General features: G+C 42.1%; 1 protein-coding gene across 1 annotated transcript in view; it reads right to left on the reverse strand.

Annotated features, from left to right (window-relative positions):
• Positions 1-26,392, reverse strand: part of kcnh2b (potassium voltage-gated channel, subfamily H (eag-related), member 2b) — a 310,074-nt gene that overhangs the window by 20,911 nt on the left and 262,771 nt on the right. The window contains exons 8-10 of the mRNA XM_036125763.1: positions 4,100-4,279; positions 1,380-1,483; positions 1,085-1,223 (exon numbers count right to left, since the gene is read on the reverse strand). Of these exons, the coding sequence (XP_035981656.1) occupies positions 1,085-1,223; positions 1,380-1,483; positions 4,100-4,279 (423 nt within the window). The remainder of the gene's footprint in view (positions 1-1,084; positions 1,224-1,379; positions 1,484-4,099; positions 4,280-26,392) is intronic.

Here is a 26,392-nt window from a genome sequence, read left to right on the forward strand (position 1 = left end):
CCACCTCATTTCCTAAATGTACATTTAATTCTACTCTCTGAAACATACCTTCATCCCGTCAAAGGCACAGAAATCCACCCAACAGAAACTGCTGTCACTTTAATTTTGTTATCAGTACTGGCACATTAACAACAGGTTTGTAACTCAAAGCCCATAAGAGAAACTGGGGAGATGAAGTACAAAGGAAGCCAGCATTTTGCATGGGGGAGAATAAAACTGTCTAAAAAAGATGACGCTGCACTTTAAAGATGAAACCTCCATGACCTGCCCTGTTGCTTTGTTAATGACTGATGCTTAAAAGCAAGTTCAACTGTGGTGGGCTGAGGATTTATGGGGCAGAAATAAAGTGAAGGGGGTGTAAGGATGTCTTCTGGGTAAGAACCACAGCTTTCATTTAAAAGTTGGCTCAATTTTAATAACTAAACACAGTTTAAATAGGTGAGTTCTATAAAGGTCAGACCAGCATAAAGTGGTAAAACACGTAAAAACAGCAAACTGCCATCTGCTTTTAGAAGGAGGTATGTTGACGATGGACAAACTTTTAGTGAGAGCTTGAATTCATAGATTTATAGAGATATATATAGAGAGAAAGAGAGAGAGAGAGAGAGAGAGAGAGAGAGAGAGAGAGAGAGAGATCTGAACTACTTGTTGGCTATGTTACTCAATCCAAAATGTCAATACCTACTATCATTGCAGAGGTTATGGCCACAGGTGCCCTGGGGCAGACTGACAGAGGCGAGGCTGCCATATATCGCTGCCACCGGGCCCTCTGACCACTGCCAGCAGGCAATGTGGGTGAAGTGTCTTGCCCAAGGACACAATGACTGAAATGGTCAGAACGGGGCATTGAACCAACAACCTGCCAGTTACAGGACGAACTCCCCAAACTCTTACGCCACCGTCACTCCTTGGAGCACTGTCAGTGGCCAGTTTGTTTTAGCACCTTGGCATACCGTGACACTGCTAACCTGCCCATGCCTTTCATAGCAGATCTCCGTCATTCTATGTAGCTGTAAGCCCGTAATGGATGCTGTCCGTTGGGCATAGGGCCCGTCATCTCACTTTTCCTGCATTGTGTCTTTACCTCCTCTCCGTTGCGGTAGATGAGCAGGTCAAAGGGAATAGCAGCAACCATGTCGATGAGGAACCAGCCTTTGAAATAGTGCACGGCGATGCGCACCGGATGGCTCACCACTTCATCATTAGAGTTCACATATGTTGTCCTAAAAGAAAGAGAAGCAGACAAAAACTGCTGACATTGTTAATGTTGCTAAGATAGGACTGATTTGAAGTGTTAAAACTACAAATCCCTGTTTTTTTTTGTGATACACTGATCACATTAAACTTCCATTAGTTCAAATCTCAGCAGTGATTCAGACCTGAAGTTGATGAGGATGTCAATGATGAACATGATGTCTACTATGAGGTCCACCACATTGAGGGGAGAGCAGGAGTAACCGCAGTTCTGCTTGGCTACCTCTTCCTGAGAGGAGAGACGTCAAGTGAAAGGAAGAATACAGAAAGGGCAGAGGAAAACATGTGGAGACAGAAGAAGCGATTTATGAGCTAATGAACTAAAAATAGAAGACATCTTTCAGATGGATTAGCATTAAGGACTTTAGGTGAATTTGCATATGCATGACGACAAAGAATAGAGAAGTCACACTGTAATAGGACATTCAGCACAATCCAAGACTTTGAGAAAGGTACAAAGCTTCAAACGACAACGACAAGAGCAAAGAAAGATTGCTTTTAACTTTATACAATTTGATATATTGTTTAATACAGGAGCATTACAGATCAGTTCCTCCTCACTTTATTTGCTCTCGTAAAACAAAAATACATTATGATTATGTGTCGACTGGAAACATTCTAACGCTCTGGCCCTTTTGTCAAATTCCAACCACAAATGTCAGCTTGTTTTATTGAGATTTGATCATATCTGTAGTTTGTTTGTTTTACTAATAGATGCTCCTTAATTCAGACATTAAAATAATTTGTGTTGCAATAAGGTCACAACTAAAACATGCAGAATACCGCGCCTTGAGGACTAGAGTTGGACACAGAGATAATAACTCTGGCTGTATGTTTCGGGTCGTTGTCGAGCTGAAAGGTGAACCTCTTTCTTAGTCTTAAAGGTATACTATGCAACCGGGGTTGATTTTCCAGCGAGGCTCCCCCCAGAGGGCGAAAGTAAAAGTGCACTGTCGTAAAGATGCTCAGCTGTTCTGGTTTCTCCGTCAAGCCAGGCGCGGTCGTTTTGAGCTTAGCAGACAGGCGAACGCAACAAAAAGTGGAAAAAACAGCAGTACAAACAATGACTAACACAGTGAAAGTATGAACATCAAGCTTCCCGCAGCGCTATCTTGGTGAGGCCGCCGCCGCCGCCGCCGCCGCCGCCGCCTCGCCAGTGTTATTATTATTATTATTATTATTTTATTTTTTTTATGTTGCCGAGAAGCTACCGCCACCGCCTCGCCAAGCCGCGGCCGCCGCCTCGCCAAGCCGCAGCCGCTGCCGCCGCAGCCGCCGCCGCCTCGCCGCGGCCGCCGCGGTAGCGTCTCACCAACATAAAATTTAAAAAAAATAAAATAAAATAATAATATTAATAATAAAACTCGATATGCTTGCATGTTTATTTGACGTTAACACGCGGTTCTTTGTTGTTGCTTTCGCGCGTGCATATAGTGAATGGCAGGGCAAAAACACATGGAGTTCTCGCCGTAAAGCGAGACTTCTGTGTGTGCGGGCCGTGAGCTCTTGCAATTGCAAGTGCGGTATTTCCCCCACAGACCCCCAGGGCGGTCGAGAAAACCTTTGTTCGACCTGAAATGACTCATTTAATCATCCAAAACGGTATGGAACACATTAATTAACTGAAAAATGTTGCATAGTATGCCTTTAAGTCTTTTGCAGCATTTCACCAGGTTTACTACCTGGATTCCCCAGTATTTTGCTCCACTCATCTACCAATAAACTTCTCTGTCTTTAACTAAGAAAAACATTCCCACAGCATGGCACCCATGCTACTTCATTTTCGAATCATCTGATCAGAACACCTCATGCCACATGTTTGCTTTGTCCCCTACGGGTCTTATGGTAAACAGAACTTCTTGTAACTCTTTTTAAAAATTGCTTCCTCCCTGTCACTCTTTCATAGATGTCAAATTTGTGGAGTACACAAACAGTTGACCCGTCAACAGACACTCTCATCTGAGCTGTGGATCTCTGTAGCTCCTCCATAGTTGATTGGCACCTCTTGGCTGCTTCTCTGATTAAGTAATTCTTGTCCAGTGTCCTTTCTTGGCATCCGGACCCACTGAATGATGGATCTGGATGCTTTTGTTTCAGCCAACAGACTGGACATGCCACAGCAGTTAATTGCAATAGTAAAAATTAAGAGACAGAGAGGAAGAGTCCAAAAGGAAAGGGGGAAACCGGGAATACACTAACAACCGTGTCAAACTAGAGAAAAAAAAAAAGAAAATACACCCCAAAAACTATGAATAGTATCATCAATACTATTCCCTTTGAGGTGGAGGACAAATTTGACCGTAGCCACAAAGGAAAGACGTCACTTCCAAGGTCCCACAGGGTTGAGAATGTGGATAACTACCATTGTAGCGCAGCCCGGCACAACATCCCGGGCACCCCTCTTAGGCAACACCACCAGGACTAAACAATGCATGACCCACCGCAGACCCCCCAGAAATCTGCAGGGTACGCCCACCACTGGGCATCCATCATGACAAGAAGAGAGGTTTGTAGCCCTGGCCGCCCTTCTAGAAGCTCACCTGTTGGAAGGTTCTAGGGCTCAGCTAGGTAGGTTTGCAATTACTGTATGCCATACTCCATTCCTTTTTATCTGCTCGTTTTCATGAGCATTATGTGACCATAGAAGTTCATTGGGTGCACTTTATTTGATGTATTTTTAAAATGTTTATTTTTATTGCATTTTTTGGGTTCCACCTGTTTTTCTATGATATAAACCCCCATAAAATAGATTTGAGTGGATGGTTGTACGACGATAAAATGTGAAAAAAAGTTCATGCAGCATGGATCCTTCTGAACTGACAGCGAGTTCTACATAAGGCCCTACCTGGTCATTGAGGAGGAAGGCAGCTGAGTAGGGAGTCAGGATGGCAGTGTAGATGACCAGCAGCAGAATGAGCCAGTCCCACACTGCCTTGAAGGGACTGTAGTGCAACACCGTCCACTTGTGGATGCGAGGAGCTTGAAGCTTGTACTCTGGCAACACATCTGCACCCAGAGACAGCACCTGGGTACACAGAGGAAGGAAGACAAGCAATCAGATGTAGATTATTGTAGACAGAGGAGGAGAGAAGCAAAGTGCAAGTCTGCTGAACCAAAAATTAGAACAAAGAGTGACCAAAAAAATAAAATAAGGAATGTAATTACGAAACCTCTGCTCACAGATATTTCTGCATAAATCATGAATGCATACAAAGAGTTCATTAAAAATACATGGATCCTCATACTGTGCATTCAGTGGGTGCAACAACAGTGTTTTGCAATTACAGCGACGACGGCCGTGCCCAGCGAAGATGATAAGAACTGTTCTGAAAGCACTGCCCCTCTTAAGGTTACCCTTCTGGGCAGTCAGCTTCGCTCATACGCATGCACACTAAGCCGCAGTAGATGCACAAATATACACAACTGCATTGATGTAAGCAAGAACACAATAATCCTGTTGAAACACAGCTATGATCCCATTCCCAGTTTTCTGTACTAGTGGTTCTGACAAGTGACAGGGCATAGAATAGAAGCAGAATATTCCAAACTGACTGAGAGGGACATCCAGAAGCATATTTTTCCTATGTCCTCCTCGTGACACTCACACATACACACTCCAGGAATGGAAGCTGACGCTTCACGCTAAGTAGCTTTACTAGTAGTAACATATACCACCATCTGCACTGCACTTGCATGGATGAAAGTAGGAAGAATTCTGAATAAGAAGACAGAAGTGAAGGGGAAATGCTGATGTGTTGCAAATATGGCAAGGACAGGAAAAAATACAAACACACACAGAATGACAGATCCAGCTTAGAGTTTCTGAACTGCGAGGTGAATTTACAGCAGTCACTTAGGATGGAGGCATCACCAAACATCTGACAGGCTGAATGTAGGAATGCATAATAATTAAGGAGACTTTTAAGTTGGCTTTACACATTCTGCACACAGATCAGCCAAGCCTTTCTGAGTTAAAACAATGCTTATCTTACTGCAATGGCTGCTGGAAATTGGTGACCCTGATAGACAGAGAGGTAATATTCAGGTGAAAATGCATGCACAACATAAAAAAAAATGCAATATTGAAGTTAAAAGGGGAAAGACTGCAGTCAAATTCCTGTTTTCCAGACCAAAAGTTAAAGCAATCTTTTGTTGGAAAACCTTTAGTCCTACCATTGGTGTGTAGCAGTTAATTTGACAGACTCCCTGCACACAGTGGCTCACAAAAGTTTTCATATCCCTTCAATTCTTCCAAATTTGTTCACGCTACAATCTAACAATTTATAAAGCATTATTTTCCATCCAGGGATGAGGAAATGTCTGGGTTTCCTTTTCCTTTTCCTTTTTCCTCTTTAGTTTTCGTTCATGTCTTAGCGAGCTCATCAGGAGTCTGCCTTCTTCAAATGCTTTTTTTAACTGCATTTATAATCTTTTAAGCTAACTCCACAAGCAATTGAAATAATTTGTGCATGTCCCTGTTTCCTCCTTTCCATACAGTACAGTGTTTTTATATAAAAGAAAATACTTTATCAAAATTAAGTCAGTAAATCAGTCAGAAAACCTACAAGATCCATCCATCCATCCATCCATCCATCCATTCTGTTATGCTTATCCAGGGTCAGGTCGTGGGGGGGGGGTAGCAGCTTCAGTAGGGAGGCCCAGACGTCCCCCTCCCCAGCCACTTGGGCCAGCTCCTCCGGGGGAATCCCAAGGGGTTCCCAGGCCAGCTGAGAAATATAGTCCCTCCAGCGTGTCCTGGGTCTCCCTTTGGGTCTCCTCCCAGTGGGATGTCCCCTCTGGGTGTCCTCCCTGGTGGGACGAGCTCAGTCATCCTCCCCAGGCTCCTCACCCTATCTCTAAGGGAGAGCCCAGACACACTACGGAGAAAACTTATTTCGGCCACTTGTATCTGGGATCTTGTTCTTTCGGTCATGACCCAAAGCTCATGGCCATAGATGAGGGTAGGAACGTAGATCCAACGGTAAATTGAGAGCTTTGCCTTTTGGCTCAGCTCTATCTTCATCACAACAGACTGGTACAGCGCCCGCTTCACAGCAGACGCCGCACCAATCCACCTGTCGATCTCCCGCTCCATCTTCCCCTCATTCATGAACAAGACCCCAAGATACTTAAACTCCTCTACCAGGGACAGAACATCCTCCCCAACCCAGAGAAGGCCCTCTACCCTTTTCCAGGCTCAAGACCATGGTCTCGGGGTTGGAGACACTGATCCTCACACTTCACACTCGTCTGCGAACTTCTCCAGTGAGAGCTGTAGATCAAGCCCTGATGAAGCAAATAGGACCATGTCATCTGCGAATAGCAGAGACGCAATCCTAAGGCCACCAAAATGGATCCCCTCAACACCTTGGCTGCACCTAGAAATTCTGTCCATAAAAGTTATGAACAGAATCGGTGACAAAGGGCGACCTTGCCGGTGTCCAACTCTGACCGGAACGAGTCCGACTTACTGCCGGCAATGCCGACCAGGCTCTGACACCGTCATCCAGAGATTTAACAGCCCTTCTTAGAGGGCCCGGTACTCCACACTCCCGGAGTATCCCCCACAGGACCCCCAGAGGGACACAGTCAAATGCCTTCTCCAGATCCACAAAGCACATGTAGACTGGTTGGGCAACTCCCATGCACCCTCCAGGATCCTGCGGAGGGTGTGGAGCTGATCCAGTGTCCCACGGCCAAGACGAAAACCACATTGCTCTTCCTGAATCTGAGATTCGACTATCTGATGGACCCTACTTTCCAGAACCCTGGAATAGACCTTACCAGGGAGGCTTAAGAGTGTGATCCCTCTGTGGTTGGAACACACCCTCCGGTCCCCCTTTTTAAACAGGGGGACCACCACCCCACCCTGCCAATCCATGGAGCTGCCCCCAATGTCCACGCAATGTTGCAGAGTTGCGTTAACCAACACAGCCCCACAACATCCAGAGCCTTAAGGTACTCAGGGCGAATCTCATCCACCCCCCGGGCCTTGCCACCAAATCTCATCCACCACTGGGGCCTTGCCACCAAGGAACTTTTTGCCACCTCTGTGAGCTTAGCCCCCAAGATGGGAGAACCCGACCCAGAGTCCCGAGGCCCTGCTTCCTCAATGGAAGATGTGCAGGTGGGATTAAGGATGTCTTCAAAGTATTCCGCCCACCGACACACAACGTCCCAAGTCGAGGTGGGCAGCACGCCACCCCCACTAAACAGTGTTGGTACTGCACTGCTTCTCCCTCCTGAGGTGCCAGATAGTGGACCAGAATCGCCTCGAAGCCGTACAGAAGTCTTTCTGCATGGTCTCTCCGAACTCTTCCTTTGCCCGACAATCTTGCGGCCACAGCTCCGACTAGCCGCCTCAACAATACAGGCGCGGAACATGGTCCACTCAGACTCAATGTCCCCCACCGCCATCGGGTCTTGTTCAAAGCTCTCCCGGAGGTGGGAGTTAAAGCTCCGTGTCACCGGGGACTCTGCCAGACGTTCCCAGCAAACCCTCACAATATGTTTGGGCCTGCCAGGACTGACTGGCTTCCTCCCCCACCATCAGAGCCAGTTCACCACTAGGTAGTGGTCAGTGGAGAGCTCCGCCCCTCTCTTCACCCGAGTGTCCAAGACATGCAGCCGCAGGTCAGATGAAACAACAAAGTCGATCATTGAACTACGGCCTAGGGTGTCCTGGTGCCAAGAGCACATATGGACACCCTTTTGCTTGAACATGGTGTTCGTTATGCACAATCCATGACGAGCACAGAAGTCCAACAACAGAACACCACTCGAGCTCAGACCAGTTGGGCTGTTCTTCCCAGCCACGCCCCTCCAGGTCTCACTGCCCACGAGAGCGTTAAGGTCCCCCAGCAAAACGAAGGAGTCCCCAGGAGGAGCACTCTCCAGTACCCCCTCCAAGGACTCCAAAAAGGGTGGGTAATCCGAACTGCTGTTTGGTGCATAAGCACATACAACAGTCAGACCCCGTCCCCCCACACGTATGCAGAGGGAGGCTACCCTCTCATTCACTGGAGTAAACCCCAACATACAGGTACAAAGATGAGGGGCAACATGTATGCCCACTCCAGCTCAGTGCCTCTCACCAGGGGCAACTCCAGAGTGGAACAATGTCCAACCCCTCTCAAGGAGACTGGTTCTAGAGCCAGAGCCATGCGTCAAAGTAAGTCCGACTATCTCTAGCCAGAACTTCTTAACCTCGCACACTAGATCAGGCTCCTTCCTCACAACAGAGGTGACATTCCACGTCCCAAGAGCCAGCTTCTGCAGCCGAGGATCGGAATGCCAAGATCCCCGCCCTCGACTGCCACCCATTTCACAATACTCCCAACCCCTTAGGCCCCACCTACAGGTGGTGAACCTATTGGAAGGGGGACCCATGTCTCCTATTTGGGCTATGCCCGGCCAGGCTTCATCTTCATGTTGGCAAGCACCTGGCCACCAGGTGCTTGCCAACATGCCCCACCTCCAAGCCTGGCTCCGGGGATCCAAGATATGATAATATGAATAAAGGAAACTTTAAGATAGCCTGTGTTTTGTTCCTGACAAAGTCGGACCTATGAACTCTTTTTAAAAATAAATTTTAACAATACCAAAACAGTATGATACTGTTATGTGCTCTGGGCACAGATTTCACCATTTTTGTCTATTTTCTAGATTTGTTTTGTAGTTAAATTTGTCCCTTTGTGCATTCTGAATATTTTGGGGTCTGTTTTTCTTAATTATATTTCTTGCAGTTAAGATAATTTTTTGGGTGTTTTATTATTGGAGTGCTGGCCTCAGCCCGCCTATACATAGGCTGTATTTTGGGTGGCCTGGGCTTTCTCTCTTGCGCTTCCTCTTGTTTTCTCTATCCCTCTCTCCCGGTACTCGTCCTCCTACCTTGGGAAGCCTCGCCTTTGCACATACTGAAGTCAGCTGATGGTGAGGGAGGTCGTAGCAGCATGCCTCAGACTACCTGGAGTTTTAGCTGGTCCCACCATCCAGTCACACCAGGCTGTGGTATCAGCTGCCCTGTTTTTGTTTGGGTGTTATGTCCCCTTTTGATCTTTCCTTAGTTCAGTGTTGGTAGTGGCTTTGACAGCCCTCTGTAGGGCTGGCCCGCTGCCGTACCTGTTGTTTGTATTTGGCTTGCTCACCAGGTCCACTTCAAAGATTCTTCATTGTCACCACATGTTACAGTGGTTAAATTCTTTTCAGGATACTCCAGCTTAGAGTACATACAACAAACAACATGCAATAAATGATGTGTACAGTAAATAGAAAAGGTAAAAAAAGAAAACTTCGTATCAGAGTCCGAGGGCTTTGGTATCAGTCCCTTCGCAAGTGATATGAGCCATGTTATGTGCAAATAGGCAATAGCAGTACAGTGATCGTAACATATGGTTATAACATATGATGAACATATATTGATAGATTCAGTAGGAGACGATCGCCTTCTGCTGACAAACTGCAGAAATAACAATGGAGTGATTTGACAATAATGGACAGCAGTCTCCCATCAGGGGTTGATGGCCCTCACAGCTCTTGGACAGAAGCTGTTTCTAAGTTTATTTGTTTTGGATTTAATGCTTCTGAAGCATTTACCTGATGAGAGAGAGGCAAACAGTGCATTTCAAATGTCATTTGAAATGTAAGTGATTATAATTCTGTTTCACAGTGTTTGTGCTGTGGAATGATCACATGAATATTGCTGGGATACTTTTCTATCGACTTTGTGACTATATAAGTTACTAAGTGTAGTCATTGTGACGTAACAATCTGCTATAGTTTTACCGCTGAAAGTCATGGCTTTTAAGATGATTTAAGATGGGTCAAGACTCTTATTATAGCCACTGATAGTGCCATCCCTTCCATTATACAGCACTTAGACCTGAGACTCTCGGCTAAGAACAGACTGGGGAATCTTGGGGTTATCTTTGATGAGCCCATGTCACTAGATCAAAATATGCTAGGCAGCTGGTTAAGAACTGCTTCCTTCATCTAAGTCCTTCATCTTGGTCTAAGGTCCTCTGGACAGAACCTGTTTATGGTTCCACAAACCTACTTTTGACTTTGGAATAAATTCCTCTCAAGCTGCACTCTCTGGACTTTGTAGATGTGTTTAAAAATCTGCTAAAACCAATTTGTTTAGGCAACCATTCCAGTCCTAAATGACCCTATAGCTCCTTTTCCATTTCCACTCAAAAGCCTGGGGCTTCCCAAACTCTATCAAGTGGTCTGGCTTGCCTATTGGTGGTGCAGGTCTAATCCTGTAGTTACTAAGTTAGTTTTATTTCTATAGCGCTTTTCACAGATACAGTCGCAAAGTAATAAGTAATAGTAATAAAAACATACAGAAGCAAGGGATTAAACAAGTAAGTGGCAATTAGAATCTCCCAGAAAAATGAAGAATGGTCCAAGATCCAGTGAAATAAAAATCGCAAAATATAAATAAAATTATTCCAAGAGGGAAAAGACTGGAATATCACTGGGAATACAGTATGAACGTTGATTTTCACTGAAGCGGATGCTAAACCTGCTGAGGCTCAGATGTGATCGCAGAGTTGATTGATGTGAGTAAATGTTCTGATATGAGACTCTTAAAGTTGCTGTAGATTGGTTTATTTAATTATTAACGGCTGGTCTTCGATCACGGCGAGCTGCTGCTTTACCGTGAGGCATTGCAGAGGGTCAGGCTCGGTCCGGCATTATTTATTTATTAATTCAGCAAACCAGCATTATGATAGTTCTGTGGTAGCAGGCCCGTATTAAGACAATGTGGTGCCCCTGGGCACTATACCTCAAAGCCCCCCCCCCTTACCCGTGCTGTCCTCCGGTCAAAAACATCAGACATAATCATGGGGATTTCTGTAATGTAATTTACTATTTACTAACTTACACAACTACATGTAGGCATATGAGCAGTGAGCAATATTCAAATATCTCATTTTAAAATGTTGTAATCAAAAAAATCTTGATTTATTTATCATTTATTATTATTGTGACATCAGTGTTCACAAAACAAATAATGCATGGTCTTTCAACAATTTCAAGTAAATAATATAACAATTTATGAAAAATATATTTTTAAAGCATGTACCATGTGGTGCCCCCCCATGGTAGGTGCCTCTGGGCACTGGGCCACTGGCCCTTATGGATAATCCAGCCCTGTGTGGTAGATGCCGCCACATCTGTCTATATCTGCTCATCATGCCCGTTGTGGGGCTATATTTAACCTCAAAAAGGACTATCAAAACACTATCAGGATGGACGCTTGGTATACGTTATCTGTTTTTAACATGATCAAACGGTATTTGGTCTTTTTAAAGCATATAACATGACTAGATACCTTTAATGGTCCTGTTTTACAGTGGAAAATATTACAGAAAAACAACTTGGGTAACTCAAAGTTCTGGGGAAATAAATTCCACAAAAATTAACATTCTTATTTTCTTTAGCATGGAGTGGCTTTTTCAGCGTTTTAACAGTCATAAGTGCTGATTAGTCAACCAGGGTAACTCAAGAACTACATCGTAATATTACTACCAAAAAAAATTAAAAAAGGTGTTTGTTGACCACAACTACATAGCTCTTTACAACACCAATTTACCTCTGATGAGAAATATTTAGGATGTTTTAATATTATTAATCTTGATGACTGGGACCTCATCACAAACCTAGAGATAACTTTAAAAGATGAAGGTAGGTGTTATGAGTCATTGGTTTTAAAATCTCTCAGGACAAATTCCTACCTATGAGTCAAAAAATTGTTTTTTGTTTTTAATTTCTAAAAACCTTCAAAGAGGCTGCATATAAAAATGACAAAATGCTCTATTTTGTCATTTTTATTCCATTTTATTTAATTTTACGTTCACATTTATAAAGTTTGTTGATCATCTTAAAAAGATAATGATGAAAGTCACAGTATGGCAGAAAGCTTGCCAGGTATGAATATTATGAGGCTTTTTATAGTCTTAGTGCGTCAGTAATAGTTAACAAACCGAATATCTGTGGGGCTGAGCAGCATTAGCAGCTGCCAGAACCTTCCAGAGAGCTGCCGGCAGGACACTGTGCCAGCTGTGTTTAACCTAAATATGTTTAGAAAGCTTTAAAGCAGAAAATAAATACGATTTTTACTACATAGAACACGAAGTCTGTATGCAGTGTTATGCTGAGCAATTGATCACCCATACTGATCTTACTAGCATACTAACATCTAACATTTTGTAGAACAATAATTTGTTAGTTCATTGTCATCATAGTGAAGTATTATAGTTCCAGTATCTATACTTGTAAGCAGAAAGGGTCTCTAGTTTCCAAAACAGACAAGAACCCACATCCATGTGCCCTGCAGTTCAGTCAAATGTCCCTCCTAGCAACATGTTCTCAGATATAGCAACTCTGGGGTTACTGCTAGCCATCTGCAATAAACTGCAATTTATTGCCACAAGGGCCGTTAAAAGTGCAGATGTCAAGACACATTTAAGTGCAAATAGGGCAAAGTTGTATTTGAGAACCGTACCGGAGGGAAAAGACCTGTGGCAATGGGGGTAGCAGATTATAGAGCTTGCTTGACTGTGAGTCAACACAATATGTTTCTCTCGCTTCAGGAGGTGGAATCACTGCTCAAGCTGACTGCAGCATCATTAAGGAATATCACTCCAGTGCAGGTTGAACATTTATCCCTTCAACGTGAAAGGATTTGCTCGAAATGCTTCTGACACGCTGGCATTGGGTCAAAGAGACACTAAAATATATCACTAAGCTGCTTGGCTTGAAACCCCTTCAACACATAATCATGACGGACATAGTTATGGATCTTTGCAAGGTTTTCCCCAACGCAGTGCATCTGACATGAAGACGTTTCGATCAAAAGTCAAATTAGGTTACAAGCCCAAACACAGTCTTCCCACCATTAACCTCCTTATGTGTCAGATCTTATTCATGTGATTCTCTCTATGGAGACGAGAAAAAAGACAGAATGAAAAATCTTACTGGTAACTGGACATCGAATCTATTTAAATTTAAAATCATCAGACATATTGTGTATCTCTGGTAAAATATAGAAACTGTCATGTTCTCTTTGTTTACTGAAAGTGAATTTTTAGTATAAAGATGGGATGAAAGTTGAGCAAGACCACAATTTAGAATTTATGTGTTAAAATGATTAAAAGATCTGTCTGTCCGTCCGTCTATCCAACAGGGAGCATCCAAAAGGTTTGCCTCATATTTCCATGGCAGACTCAATTTCTTTTGTTTTGTTGGTGTCTGGTCAATATTTTTAGTTACACACAACATACATGGAGGGCAGCATGATTTTTCACACTCTGTGTTAAAGATGTGTGCAGAAAAGTTTGTCAGCACTCACAACTTTCCTTGTCATTCCTTTTCACCCTTTACAGGTGCTGGAGGAGTACAAATGGTTGTCCAGTGTTCACCTGAACAACCTACTGGTCTGGAGATGCAACTGTGAAGCTTAGGTCCTTTAAGGTTTGTAGTGAGATGCTGCAGATCTTCTTTAAGTCTGTTGTGGAGAGTGCAATCTCCTCTGCCATCATCTGCTAGGGTGGCAGTATCAGAGCAACTGACTTAAAGAAGCTCAACAAGTTTATAAAGAAGACTGACTCTGTTCTGGGGATCCTTCTAGAACCTCTGGAGATGATAGAGCATAAAATTAAGAATATTATGGACAACCCTAAGCATCCTCCTCATCTCATGTGTCTTTAGTCAGAGGATTTTCCAGATCCTTTGTAAGACAGGCCGCAACAGGAGACCCCTACAGCCTGCAGACATCACCATCTACTACAACCTGTTGAAGAAACATTAGCATTTAATTTCCCTTTGAGACTAATAAAGTATTTTTGAGTTGTTATATTATTTTTTTATTGTGAAGAAAACGACAACTAGGAGAAAACGATAGAAAACTCCTGTGTGTATATCAGTTAATCTCCCCTATAGTAAGCACCTTGTAGATGTTGAATGGCATATTTTGTGCCAATTCCAGCTGCAGGGCACTTTTATCAGTCAATATGAGCTCGCAACATCTTGCCTCTGAGATTTCTGCCCATTCTTCAAGTCTAAACCTCTCCAGCTCCTTAATGTTGAATGGTCTTTGCTTGTGAGCAGTGATCTTTAAGTCTAACCACAGAGTGTCAATTGGACTGAGGTCTGAACTTTGACCAGGCCATTTCAACAGATTTAAATGTTTTCCCTCTAGTGTTGCTTTAGCAGGCTGCTTTGGGTCTTTGTCCTGCTGAAAGGTGAGCCTTTCCCAGTCCCTGCTGCTGAGAAACATCCCCACAGCATGATGCTGCCATCCTCAGAGTGTCACCATGTGACACTCTGAGGATGGTGTTCTTGGATTGATAGGATGTAATGGGTTTGCGCCAGACATAGTGTTTCTCTTCATGGCTGAAAAGTTAAATTTTAGTCTCATCTGACCAGATCTCCTTCTTCCATACATTTGAAGAGTTGTTCATGTTCCTTTTAGCAAACTCAAAACGGGCCTTATTTTTAACTCTAAGCCACTCTGATGCAGTCCAGGGGAACATCAAATATTTTGATATTTTCACCCTAACTTGTTTGGAGAATGTCTTGGTCTTCAATGTGTGATGCCTCTTGCATACTGGTGCGACAGCCTGTAAGCCATTTCAAAAACATCTGTTTATACTGACAGATAATGCGACACAAGGAGTGAACACAGGTCAGCTTACATTCACTAATTATGTAACTTTCGAAAGTAATTGGTTGCTGATGTTGATGCTAATATTTTAAAGACATCATTAGAACGTAAATAGAATATTGTAAAAATAAAAAAAAAGATAGATGAAACTGTGAGGTTCCCAAGCAGGACAACAACATCTTCTGCTTGGAGACACATACACCACAGCTTGGTGAGAAGGACCAGCCCACGCAACAAACGAGTTCTTCTAGGGTAAAAAGGCAAAGGCATTCTCGAGATTCACATAACACACATGGACCGCACAACAAAACTCCCATGATGCTAGAAACTACTTGATTAACTCATACAACCTCTGTGAAAGACACACTGTTGTTCTTGAATCTAAACCGGAAACGGAGAGCACTGAATTTATTCATTCACTGTCAATGATAAAAATGGCTACCCTGTTGTTTAAAATACAGAACGAAAGGAAATTAAAACGAGCGGACAGAGAGATATGAAGATAGGCAAAATGAGGAGAACGGAAGTAATCCCTCCCCCAAGGATTTGGTGAAAACAGGGTTTTCAAGAGAAAAGGTTCCTTTGCTTCCAAGGCACAAAAAAGACAGATGGAGGAGTTAAGAACTCACTTATCTACAAGTGACAAAGGCCAAATGGCCTAATATCAAACACCTACACAATCCATACTCTCCAGCCGGATCAGTTTAAGTATTGCACAGAAATCCTTAGAGAAAGACTGAAAGTCAAAGTGCACCGAAAAAGGTGACCAACAGCATTCTACAAAATGATCCTGATTAAAGTCTACGCACAGGTGCGGGGTCATTCTGCTCAAACATTGTTTAATCAAGACAGGCGGTAGAAAAAATTACACCTGATTTTTATCATGTCGTCTCAGAGCTGAATGGCCCAACAGGACCTTTCAGTTCAGCTCTCAGTAGTCTCACAGTTGCTTTTTATTAAACTTGACACCCTTCCCGCTGAACATTTGCAGCAGTCTCTGAGAGCAGCAAACAAAGAGGAATTGCACGACATGACTGTAACGGCAACACAAGGCACTTAAGCAGCATGAGGCATGGTAGGAGTGTCAATGGTTTTGGAGAGCTTCAATTTCTCACAGTGTTGGACATTTTATTTGTCAAGGGAAGCATCTGGGGAAAGTAGACAATAGAATTGGGGAACAAGAGTTTGCCTGTTTGTCTAAAAATGACTTAAAATATATTACAATTTAGTGAAGAACAATCTGTTTAAGTTTTTTTCCATTGGTGTGGAGCATAAAATCATATTCAAGAGTTAGAAACCTTTCATTTAAAGTATGAACATAATTAAATCAGTATGGACAATTTCACTGTTAGTCAAAGCCGTTAAGTAACTTTAAAACGCTCCTTTCTGACACAAAAACAGCTAGTTGTGTAAACTGCAAACAGGACAAATAGACACTGATGTCACATTCTTGATGGCTGCATTTTGAAGATGTTTACTTGGTACTTGAAGTCAAAGGACAATGTTGTCTTTATTTGCAAAAACTAAACCCCAAAAAAAATAATTTTTACAGGGAAAAAAAATCAGCTGGATGTGTGGCTGCCTATTGGCACTAATAAAACACTAAAGTGAACATTTGTGCTCTGATCAGTTTTTGCAGAAAAACGGAGACATGCCCTATGGAAGAAACAGTAGAGAGTATGGATTTCTCACTACGTACCAACTACAGTCCTTTCCTTGGAAACACTTAGTATTATTAGTGCCTGTTATTAGTGCTATTTGTTTTGTCAGTTACGCTCAGATGGCACATCTTTAGAGCATTCTTTAACATAGCTTGTTAAAGAAATGAACTCACTAATCCTGTGTTCACTTGTGGTTTATTTGATTTCAAATTGACCTTTTATTTAAAAAATAATGGAAAAAACAGTCGCTTCTCAACTTCATTCTCACTTAACTCACAACAACCTTTATGAACAGTTCCAGTCTGGCTTCCGTCCCTGTCATAGCACTGAAACCGCCCTCTTAAAAATAATCAATGATCTTTTAATAGCAGCTGACTCTGGTCTAATTTCCATCCTCATTCTTCTTGATCTAAGTACAGCCTTCGACACAGTTTCACACTCTACCCTACTCCATCGACTTTATACAATTGGCATCACTCACACTCCCCTAGACTGGTTTCAATCCTATCTTTCTGGCTGCACTCAATTTGTTCAGATTAAGTCACATCGTTCCAACTCCTCTCCAGTTACCACCGGTGTTCCCCAAGGCTCTGTTCTAGGACCCCTACTTTTTATCATCTACATTCTCCCCCTTGGCAATATCTTTAGGAAATTCAACATCAATTTTCACTGTTATGTGGATGACACCCAGCTCTATCTTTCTTGTACACCAAACTCTTCACTCCCACCTCCTTCATTAATCTCCTGCTTAACCAAAATAAAATCCTGGTTCACCTCCAACTTTCTTAAATTGAATAATGACAAGACCGAAATCCTCTTAGTGGGAACAAAATCTACTTTAGCCAAAGCTGACAGTTTCTCCCTTTCATTTGACAACTCCATAATCTCCCCTTCACCTCAAGTCAAGAGTCTGGGTGTCATCCTTGATAGCACCTTGTCCTTCTCCTCTCACGTTGACAACCTTACCCGCTCCGCTTACTTTCACTTACGCAATATCAATCGCCTTCGCCCCTCTCTCTCCCCTAGGTCCACCTGCACTCTTGTTCATAGTCTGGTCACTTCCCGCATTGATTACTGTAATTCTCTTCTTTTCGGTCTTCCTCGAAAATCCATTCACAAGCTTCAGTCAGTACAAAACTCAGCAGCTCGCATCATTTCTAGAACCCCCTCTTTTCATCACATCACCCCAGTCCTGCAGCAGCTCCACTGGCTACCTGTGAAGTATAGAATTCAGTTCAAAATCCTCCTACTTACTTTTAAAGTTATTCACAATCTCTCCCCTCCATACCTTTCTGATTTACTTCAAATTTCTACTCCCTCCCGCATACTTAGATCTTCTTCTACCACTCACCTAGTTGTTCCTTCAGCCCGTCTTAGCACCATGGGGAGCAGAGCCTTTTCACGTTCCGCGCCCACACTCTGGAATTCTCTCCCCCCTGACATCTGCAATACAGAGTCTTTACCTGTGTTCAAATAAAAACTCAAAACCCACATGTTCAAGATTGCCTTTTCATTATGATTTTATATTACTTTCCTCTGTGTAATTTGTGTTGTTTCTTTTAATTATGATGACTGCTTTTACCATTTATTGTTTTTACATGTACAGCGACCTTGAGTGTTTTGAAAGGCGCTTGAAATAAAATGTATTATTATTATTATAATTATTATAATTATAATTATTATTATTATTATTATTATTATTATTATTATTATTATTATTATTAATAATAATAATATTATTCAATTTCTTCAGTTTATTGCAGCTTTTAAGGTTTGAAAGCTTCAGCAAACATAATACATTTTTTACTATGTGAAACTGGTCAATATTTTATGCACAGTCCAACCCCACTGCTCATGCCAAGAATCTGTATTAGAACAAAACCCCAAAATCAGAATAAGAAAGTTCTTTAAAGTGTAAAAACCTTAAATTTCTTCTGTAAAGAATGTGTCCCAAGCACTGTAGGAGTTTTTTGTTGTTTGTTTCATAAATACTTAATAAGCAAAATCAAATCACACTGGATAAATGTACACTTGAGCCAAGTCCTGCTCCAGTAAGGTAAGAGTATCACTCTTCAGAGTAGCAATTAGCTGAGGCTATTTAGACTAAATAACAAAACTCAGTATACAGGAAGCTAATTTTCTTTTCCCTTTTTAACTATCAGGGATTGCAGAAACAACATCTGGGGCAATACATCATAAGTCTATATCTGCACATAGTAGTCAGCCCATACAGTTGTGCTCAAAAGCTTTGGTGGCGATACACACATTGTCTTTTTCAAAGCTTCATTTTTTTCATGTTGACAAATGACATTGCTTTAGGTGCACATTCATTTATTACAAGCAAAAAGTGAAAAAATAATTAAGTGTATGAAAAAAGAAAAAAATTCTAGATAATTACAGAGGCATAAAATGATCAGCGAACTACAACTGTATATCATTAGCCCATTGAATATTATGAATCTAATTAGAACAAAGGAGGGACAGATGTTCTTGAAATCGCTGGACTTTTTTTCTTGCAAAACATTTCCATTCAAAACTTGCAAAGATGAACCGCTTCTTGACCGCCTCTGGCCATTTATAAATCGCAAGAAAAGTGAAATCCGACACGGCCGTGCTGCTCCATGAAAGGTGTGTATGGTTTCGACGTCAGTTTTAAAGCGTCTGATCTGTTCAAAGTGTTCCCAGGCGATTCTTTTCAAAACAATAATGGTGGATGAACAGAGCTGCAGAGATCATGTTGAATGAACACACACTTTAATAAAAATAACACACCCCAGATTCTTACTCTTTCTGATGGAAATGATAACTAAGTGTTTTTATGCTTTTTAATCGTGCAGCAGACGGGTAAACATAAAAATATGTCATTACTACATCACTTAACCCCCAAAGCTGGCTTGCCCCTGTATTCAGCTGATGCGAGGCTGTGACTGCATAGCCTGGGGAGTCAGGGGACGTAACAGACGCAAACTGACTTCTACCCTTCGTCTTTTCAAAAAACACTTTGGGGTGGCCTTGATCCTGCCATGAAGTGTTTTGTGAAAAGGGTTACTGTCTTCTAGTGTTAGCAATGGTTCACTTCAGAGAAAGGCTTGGAGCTATCACCAGTTTGGATTACAATGAACTCACATGGAGCAAAACTGCTAATAAGATTATTTCAGCTAAGAAAAAGTGTAGTTGCGGTAAAGGCTTTAGCAGGTCTAATTATTCGAAAATCCTGTATTTGTAGGTGGGGCACAATTAGACTCTATTAGTACCCCGCCTACCTTTTTAGGATTATTTTACCACCAGTGCAGAGCTTGCTCAACATTGGCAGCAGGTAGGTGAGAGCGAACAGAAATTTGCAGGCAGTACACAGATGGACAGCAAAGTTATTTTCTCTGAGGGATGAAAAAAAGGCCTGTGTGGTGTCGAGAGTGGCCCACCTTGATTGTGGTGTTTGCCACAATTCTTCCACCATTCTCACAATTTTGCTACAGGAACAGGTATTTTTAAATAAAAATTTCATGTTTCATAACATGCATACATGTGAATGAAAATAAAATAAAAAAACTCAAACACAACATATATGCCACTGCCAAAACTCTTGACCATCTATAGACAAGCAACCAATGCAGTGCATATTTCCTTCTTTTGAATTTATCCTGCATTTGTTCCCGACTGTAGTTTTCATCAAGCAACCCACCCATACACAGGTTTCAGAGAGATGTTGCAGATTTCTTCTGGAACATTGTGTTTTACTGGAAGCTCAAGGAAAATTTAAAACCTTTGTGTAAATGTGTGTTTTGTCCTTCCCACTGTCTCCTGTCGTAACGACTTACAGTGAAATGGATAAATCCAACAGTAACCTTTTCTTAGCCTCATTACAGCAAATACATTTCAAAAGAAGTTCTGACTGAGTTATTTTCAATTACAAGTCATGCACCCACACACATTAGGCTCTGACCCAGCCCAAAGGCTGTGTGATATTATTGGATAGTGTCTGAGGAAAAGTTCACGGTCAGTGGACGAACTTGTCAGAAGTTTTGAAAATGAACGCTCTTTGCTGTTAGGACGCTGCAGAAGGGAACCATCTAAGTGTATTAATAAAACATGGATGGGCTGCACAGTGGTGCAGTGGCTAGCACTGTTGCCTTGCAGCAAGAAGGTCCTCGGTTCAAATCCAGCCCTGGGCCTTTCTGCATGGAGTTTGCATGTTCTCTCTGTGCATGCGTGGGTTCTCTCTGGGTACTCCAGCTTCCTCCCACAGTCCAAAATCATGACTGTTAACTGGTCTCTCTAAGTTCTCCTTAGGTGTGAATGGTTGTTTGTTCTGTCTGTCTCTGTGTTGCCCTGTGACAGACTAGCAGGGTGTACCCCGCCTCTTGCCCAGTGAACGCTGGAGAAAGGCACCAGCGACCCCATGAGAGATTAAGCGAGTCAGAAAATTGATGGATGGATGGTTTTATGTCCTAAATGGAATAACATCCACAGAAACATTAATACAACACTGTATTCCAATTCTGACTTAATGTTTTGAAATCTACAGAGAGCCAGCAGCTTGCAAAATTAATGACAACAGCTCTCGCTAAAAGGTTCCTATTGTCCAAATGAGGAGAGGATGAGCTAAAATGAACTACTGTGTAAAAGACTTGAACACCACCTCAATCAGCCCGGTTCGGCTCAACAATGTGACTTCTATTTTCAGGCTATATGAAGGTCTTTTAACTATAAGCATTTTTTCCCCACTAGGTGAAGCTTGTGTATGAAGCCACACCCGTCTCTGTAGACATTATATACATAGACACCTCATTGCATGCTGAAGTGCATCCTGCGGTACCGCCATCTTTGATGGGTCTCTCCTAATCAAGGCTGGCGTAGGAGCAGACGGGAGTAAATACAGAGGGAGCAACTTTGCCCGTATAATAAATAAAGATTAGTATTACAAAATATTTTGTGATATAGAAGTTGTCAGAAGTGCAAATTGCATTGCATATGAACTTTGTGATGGCTGCAGTCATTTTGAGGCATGAAGTCAGGGTTGGTGGTCCCAACTTTCCCACTTGGAATTCCAACAACAGCGGCACAGCTCTGTTGATTATTGAAACTTTAAACTTTAAACTTGAATGGCTGTCGACTATGAGCTGAAGAACATATGATTAAATCCCATCCTTCAATGGATAATGCCGTTCTGAGGAAAAAGAAGGTTTTTAAAAGAATCTTGATTAGCTTAGTCCTACCCCCAAAAACCAAACAGGAGCACTCATCTACCTTTTCAAAATGTCCCAGTGCATGTACTACAGAACATGGTTACAGAGATCTTAACCTCGACATCACATGGCAAAAACCCAGATTAAAGAAATTTACAAATGCATAATCTACAGTGAAGTTAAGTTTTCTAACCCAAATCATGACTATCTCTAATGGCAAAACTTAACTTCTAACCCCAACCTTTTGTGGATGGGATTGAAGTAGCAATAAATAAATGATGAGCTCAGGAGGAAATGGGAAGAGACTTTGTGATGTCTTGGCTGTAAGTCACCCTTGAGTTATCCTGGGTTATTCCAGTTTCCAGCTAAATAAAGGTAAAAATAACTATTCGTCAACCAAAATATATTTCAGTTGGAGAACTTGGAGGACAGCATTCAACATCTTCCAGAGATAACATGTGCCTGTGTGTATTTGTCACTTTCATGTCTGTCTGCCACTGTGTTCGGCCTCCTGGCTGACCTTTTTTCCTCAGCTTTGACAGTTCCTATTAAGACATAACAAAGGAGCTGATTTCCAGAACCGCCTCCTCTCTGCATTCTCCCTCTCCCCCTCTCACCTCAGCCTTCTCATCCAATCTTCATCACTACCATCAGGTGCTTAGGTAAATTGTTCCCTCTCTTATGTATACATCGTTTTTTCCTCTTCTCCGTATCCTCATATCTCATCTGTAATCTTTTCTCAGCTCTGTCTCTTTAACCGCAGTCTTGATCTTTCCCAGCATCCATGTCTGCTCAATCCATCTCTGCCTCCTTCCAGTAAAAAGGAAACTTGGATTATAAATATAGTCATGTAGCAGCACACAGGGAAGTGCTTGTTTTATTTTATTTTTTAACATGCACTCTGCAAACAAACAGATGCATAAAGTTTCTTCGTCTGCAGAACATAGAGACATGGAGAGACTTCTGATTCTTCGGAATTGACTCAAAGCTTAATTTCTTTTAATCTCTTTGCCTTATATGCATGTCTATGTGGAAAAAACTACTTTCATCTACCGGTTTTCAAGCTAAAAATATGCTGGCCATAAGTCTAGAGCTGTGGTTAGAGCTTGCTGAGGGATTTAGTCTGTGCCGATGGGGTTAAACACCAGGTCAGATCCTGCTTCCATCTCCGTCTGCTATCAAAAATTATAAGGTTTACAAAATCACTAAGAATAACAATGATCTTATTCAGACAACATTCAATCCCTTCATGCTGATTACAGTGTTTGCATTGTGCTAAACTGATGGGATTTCTTGTGACTTTAAAGCGAGCTGCATGTGATCAGAGCATGCCATCACGCATTAGATTCAAACTACGGAACAAGGCCACATGGAAAGAAGATGCTGATGTGTGAAGCCATGCAGGGACAAAATCACGCTCGCTGGAACATTTATCTAGAGCTTTGTTTCATGTTTAACATTTAACTGGGCTCTTTTTTTCCTTTGGTCTGTAACAGTTTCCCGTTGCAGAGCCTTTCACCTCCGCCTTATCATTGTTGCTAAAGGCCAGCATGCATCGGTGGCAGCGCAGGCCAGTCAAACGATACATCCCCTTTTCTTTTTTGTTTAACAACCCACACCGGCGGTGTCTGGTTGATGGCTGATGCTCCAAGGTTCTGCGTCCAGGCACGCTTTTCAAACTGCTTCTACACAGGAGCATCAAGACTTCAGATAAAAGCCTCTACAGCTCTAGTCCAGTAGTTGGTTCTGCCTCTGTCCAACTGACACATATTTAATGATACAGCCTTTCCCAATGTGTGTTCTACACAGTTATAGCAAACATACACCAACAAATCACTTCATGACTGGGATTGGAAAATGTTCATTTTGATCGACTGACCAGTGACAGCACCATACCTAACAGCCAGCCACACGCTTTGGTGTAGCAAGGTAGACTCAGAGTCAGTTGTTATTTAATAGTTCTTTTTTGGCTGCTACTTTTAAGCATGCAGACAGAATTAGGTCTAACAGGAAGGCTAAGCACATAACAGGAACTTTGCTTTGCAATACATTTTTCAGGCAGTGGGTCTCCATATCCCAGCTGGTTCTTTTGAGCCTTGTCTGAGAGGATAGTGAGACGCTGTGCAGAGATTGCTATTCTGCACCAAGTTTACGAAGCGAAGCAGGGTTGAAGATGGAGGAAGGCGAACTGAAAACAAGCTGTTCGGTGATTTCCATGCATGGATGGGCTTCCTATCTACATGGAATCTGCCTGAATACACATTTAATTACAGCTTATTGTCAAACTCTATCTGTTCTGCACATGTGTCCCTTATCACCAAATCACTGAATTTTGCTTGAGTATAAAAGATCATAGTATAAAACATCATCTGTGGCTTCTAAACCCAGTGTGGAGAGATGTTTTTTTTTTGTGTGAGTATACCGACATCTGCAGAAAACAGCTTCAAAAGACATAAGCCTTAATACATAAAGATACAGGCTTGGTGACTGCATGTGTTATTGCTATTATTGGATTGTGACATGGGAAAACTTTCTATTTATCTCACAGCATCACTGAGCAAGGGTGGAATCTAGAGATTAACGTCACTAGACTGAAGAGGAAACAGCTGCACTCTCATTTTCTTGTGGCTGAATAGGCTTATGAAACCTGCCTTGTTCAGTAAGCAAGCAGAGTGACCCCAATCAACATTGTAAGGGCCAACTATTACTAGGGCATCTGACAAGTGTTACAGCAACGGTAGTGGTCTGCCCTGAAGCTGCTCTGCAGGCATGCCTTAAATCTACCCCTCCTCCACCCATTTGCACAACTGAGATGATGAAGACCCTTCTACATCCACTCCAACTGAAAAAGGAAACCAAGTGGTGGAGGAAGCAAAAACACAACCGGTCATTAGAGAAAAACCAAAAGCCTCATAAGTGTCAAGTGGTGGCCTAGTGGTTAGAGCAGTGTGGTTGTGCCCAGAGAAGGTTGCAAGTACTCCGTTTGATCCCCACAGACTGCCGCTGTGGGTCCCTGAGCAGGACCCTTAGCCCCAGATCGCTCCAATAGCTGCCCACTGCTCCCTAAAGGATGGGTTAAATGCAGAAGGCAAATTTCGTTGGAATGTACAATTGCAATGACAAATAAAGATTTATTTGTCTTCTAAGCAAGCAGAAACCTGGGAGCAACCACTGAACTGCTTTCTTAGATCTCACAGAGAACAGCGCAAGCACTAACACAGTCAGGAAGCAATGGAAACCTTCCAGGACAAAAAAAGTAAAAGTAAGGGAATGGCCACCCCAAACAAACTAAGAAACACCAAGTTGAATCCACTGTTCCACAAGACCTATATGTGTGCACTGCAAGTCACCTGGCTGAAAGAAGGGCTCAATCCTTTTCCCTCTGGTACAGCAAAGACAGGCTTGGTGGTTGGTAAATGTTTCCAGTTGCATGTAACAGACCATCATGAGGGCAAATGAACAAACTATCATCAAGGTACTGCATTAGGCAAGCCACATGCAGCAGACTCCAGGCTTGCTGTCCAAGCAAGATGACCTGACAAACTGTATTCTCTATGAAATATCCATGGTTTGACTCTGAAAAAACATTGAGCAAATCTTTTCTTCATCTGTAAATACAGTGCCTTTAAATGATGCCAGTCGAGCTGCTCTCACTTCAACTATGTCATATTAAAAATATTAGGATTCAGCTCAAAGTTCTCAAAAATATTAGAATTCAGCTCAAAGTTCTCAAAACTGTGAGCTCCACTTATTAGTGTGTCCAAAGGAAGCTGTTCATCGTCAATAGCAGAGATGGAATAGATTGCAATGTTATAAGCTTTAAAACACACATATTTTAGCTGCAGAAGGAATGTTTGCTCCCTTTCTGTTTTAAACAAAAGCTAAACATGATCTCAATCTTTCATTTGCATTTTTGTATCACTATACCATGACATGTCATCTTACAGTGCAAATCCCACATCTATGCCTTTTGATAATCAAAGGAGAAAAACGGTTGCTGCACCTTATGGGGCTTTTTGAAACGGGATATGTTTGATTTATTTTCCTACTACACATCAATACAGTTACAGCGATCTAGTCCCTTTAATTGTATGTTTGCAATGCCAGTTATGTCATCAAGCACAGCTGCTAGTGATGACTAAACACAGAGTCACCTAAGTGCTAGACCGAATGCCAAATCTGCCATTTGAAAACATTTCAAACTTGATATGCCAACAAGTCTGACTGCAACATGCAATATCTGCAATGCAAAAACTGCAAGGGGTGATGTTAAAGTTGAGAAATTGAACACCATAAACTTAAAGGAGCAATAAGTCATACTGTCACCTACTGGCTCAAATCGGCACAACAGCCTGCCATTCACAACAATCTAATATGCCGGTTCTAAGGGCACAGCAAGACAAGTTTATTTATATAGCACTTTTGAGTAACAAGATGATTCAAAGTGCTGTACCTCAACAAAAAATATGGAAATATTACATAGGAAAAGAAAAATATTACATTAACAAAGGAATAAGCTAAGTAGGTCCTTGACTAGACTTCTTTAGTTTCTCACTGGGACAAGCTTCATCACTAACATTCAAAGCTTAATTTTTTCTATTCATACATTAACAAACATG

The sequence above is a fragment of the Fundulus heteroclitus genome, chromosome 21, assembly GCF_011125445.2.
Source record: "Fundulus heteroclitus isolate FHET01 chromosome 21, MU-UCD_Fhet_4.1, whole genome shotgun sequence".
NCBI lineage: Eukaryota > Metazoa > Chordata > Actinopteri > Cyprinodontiformes > Fundulidae > Fundulus > Fundulus heteroclitus.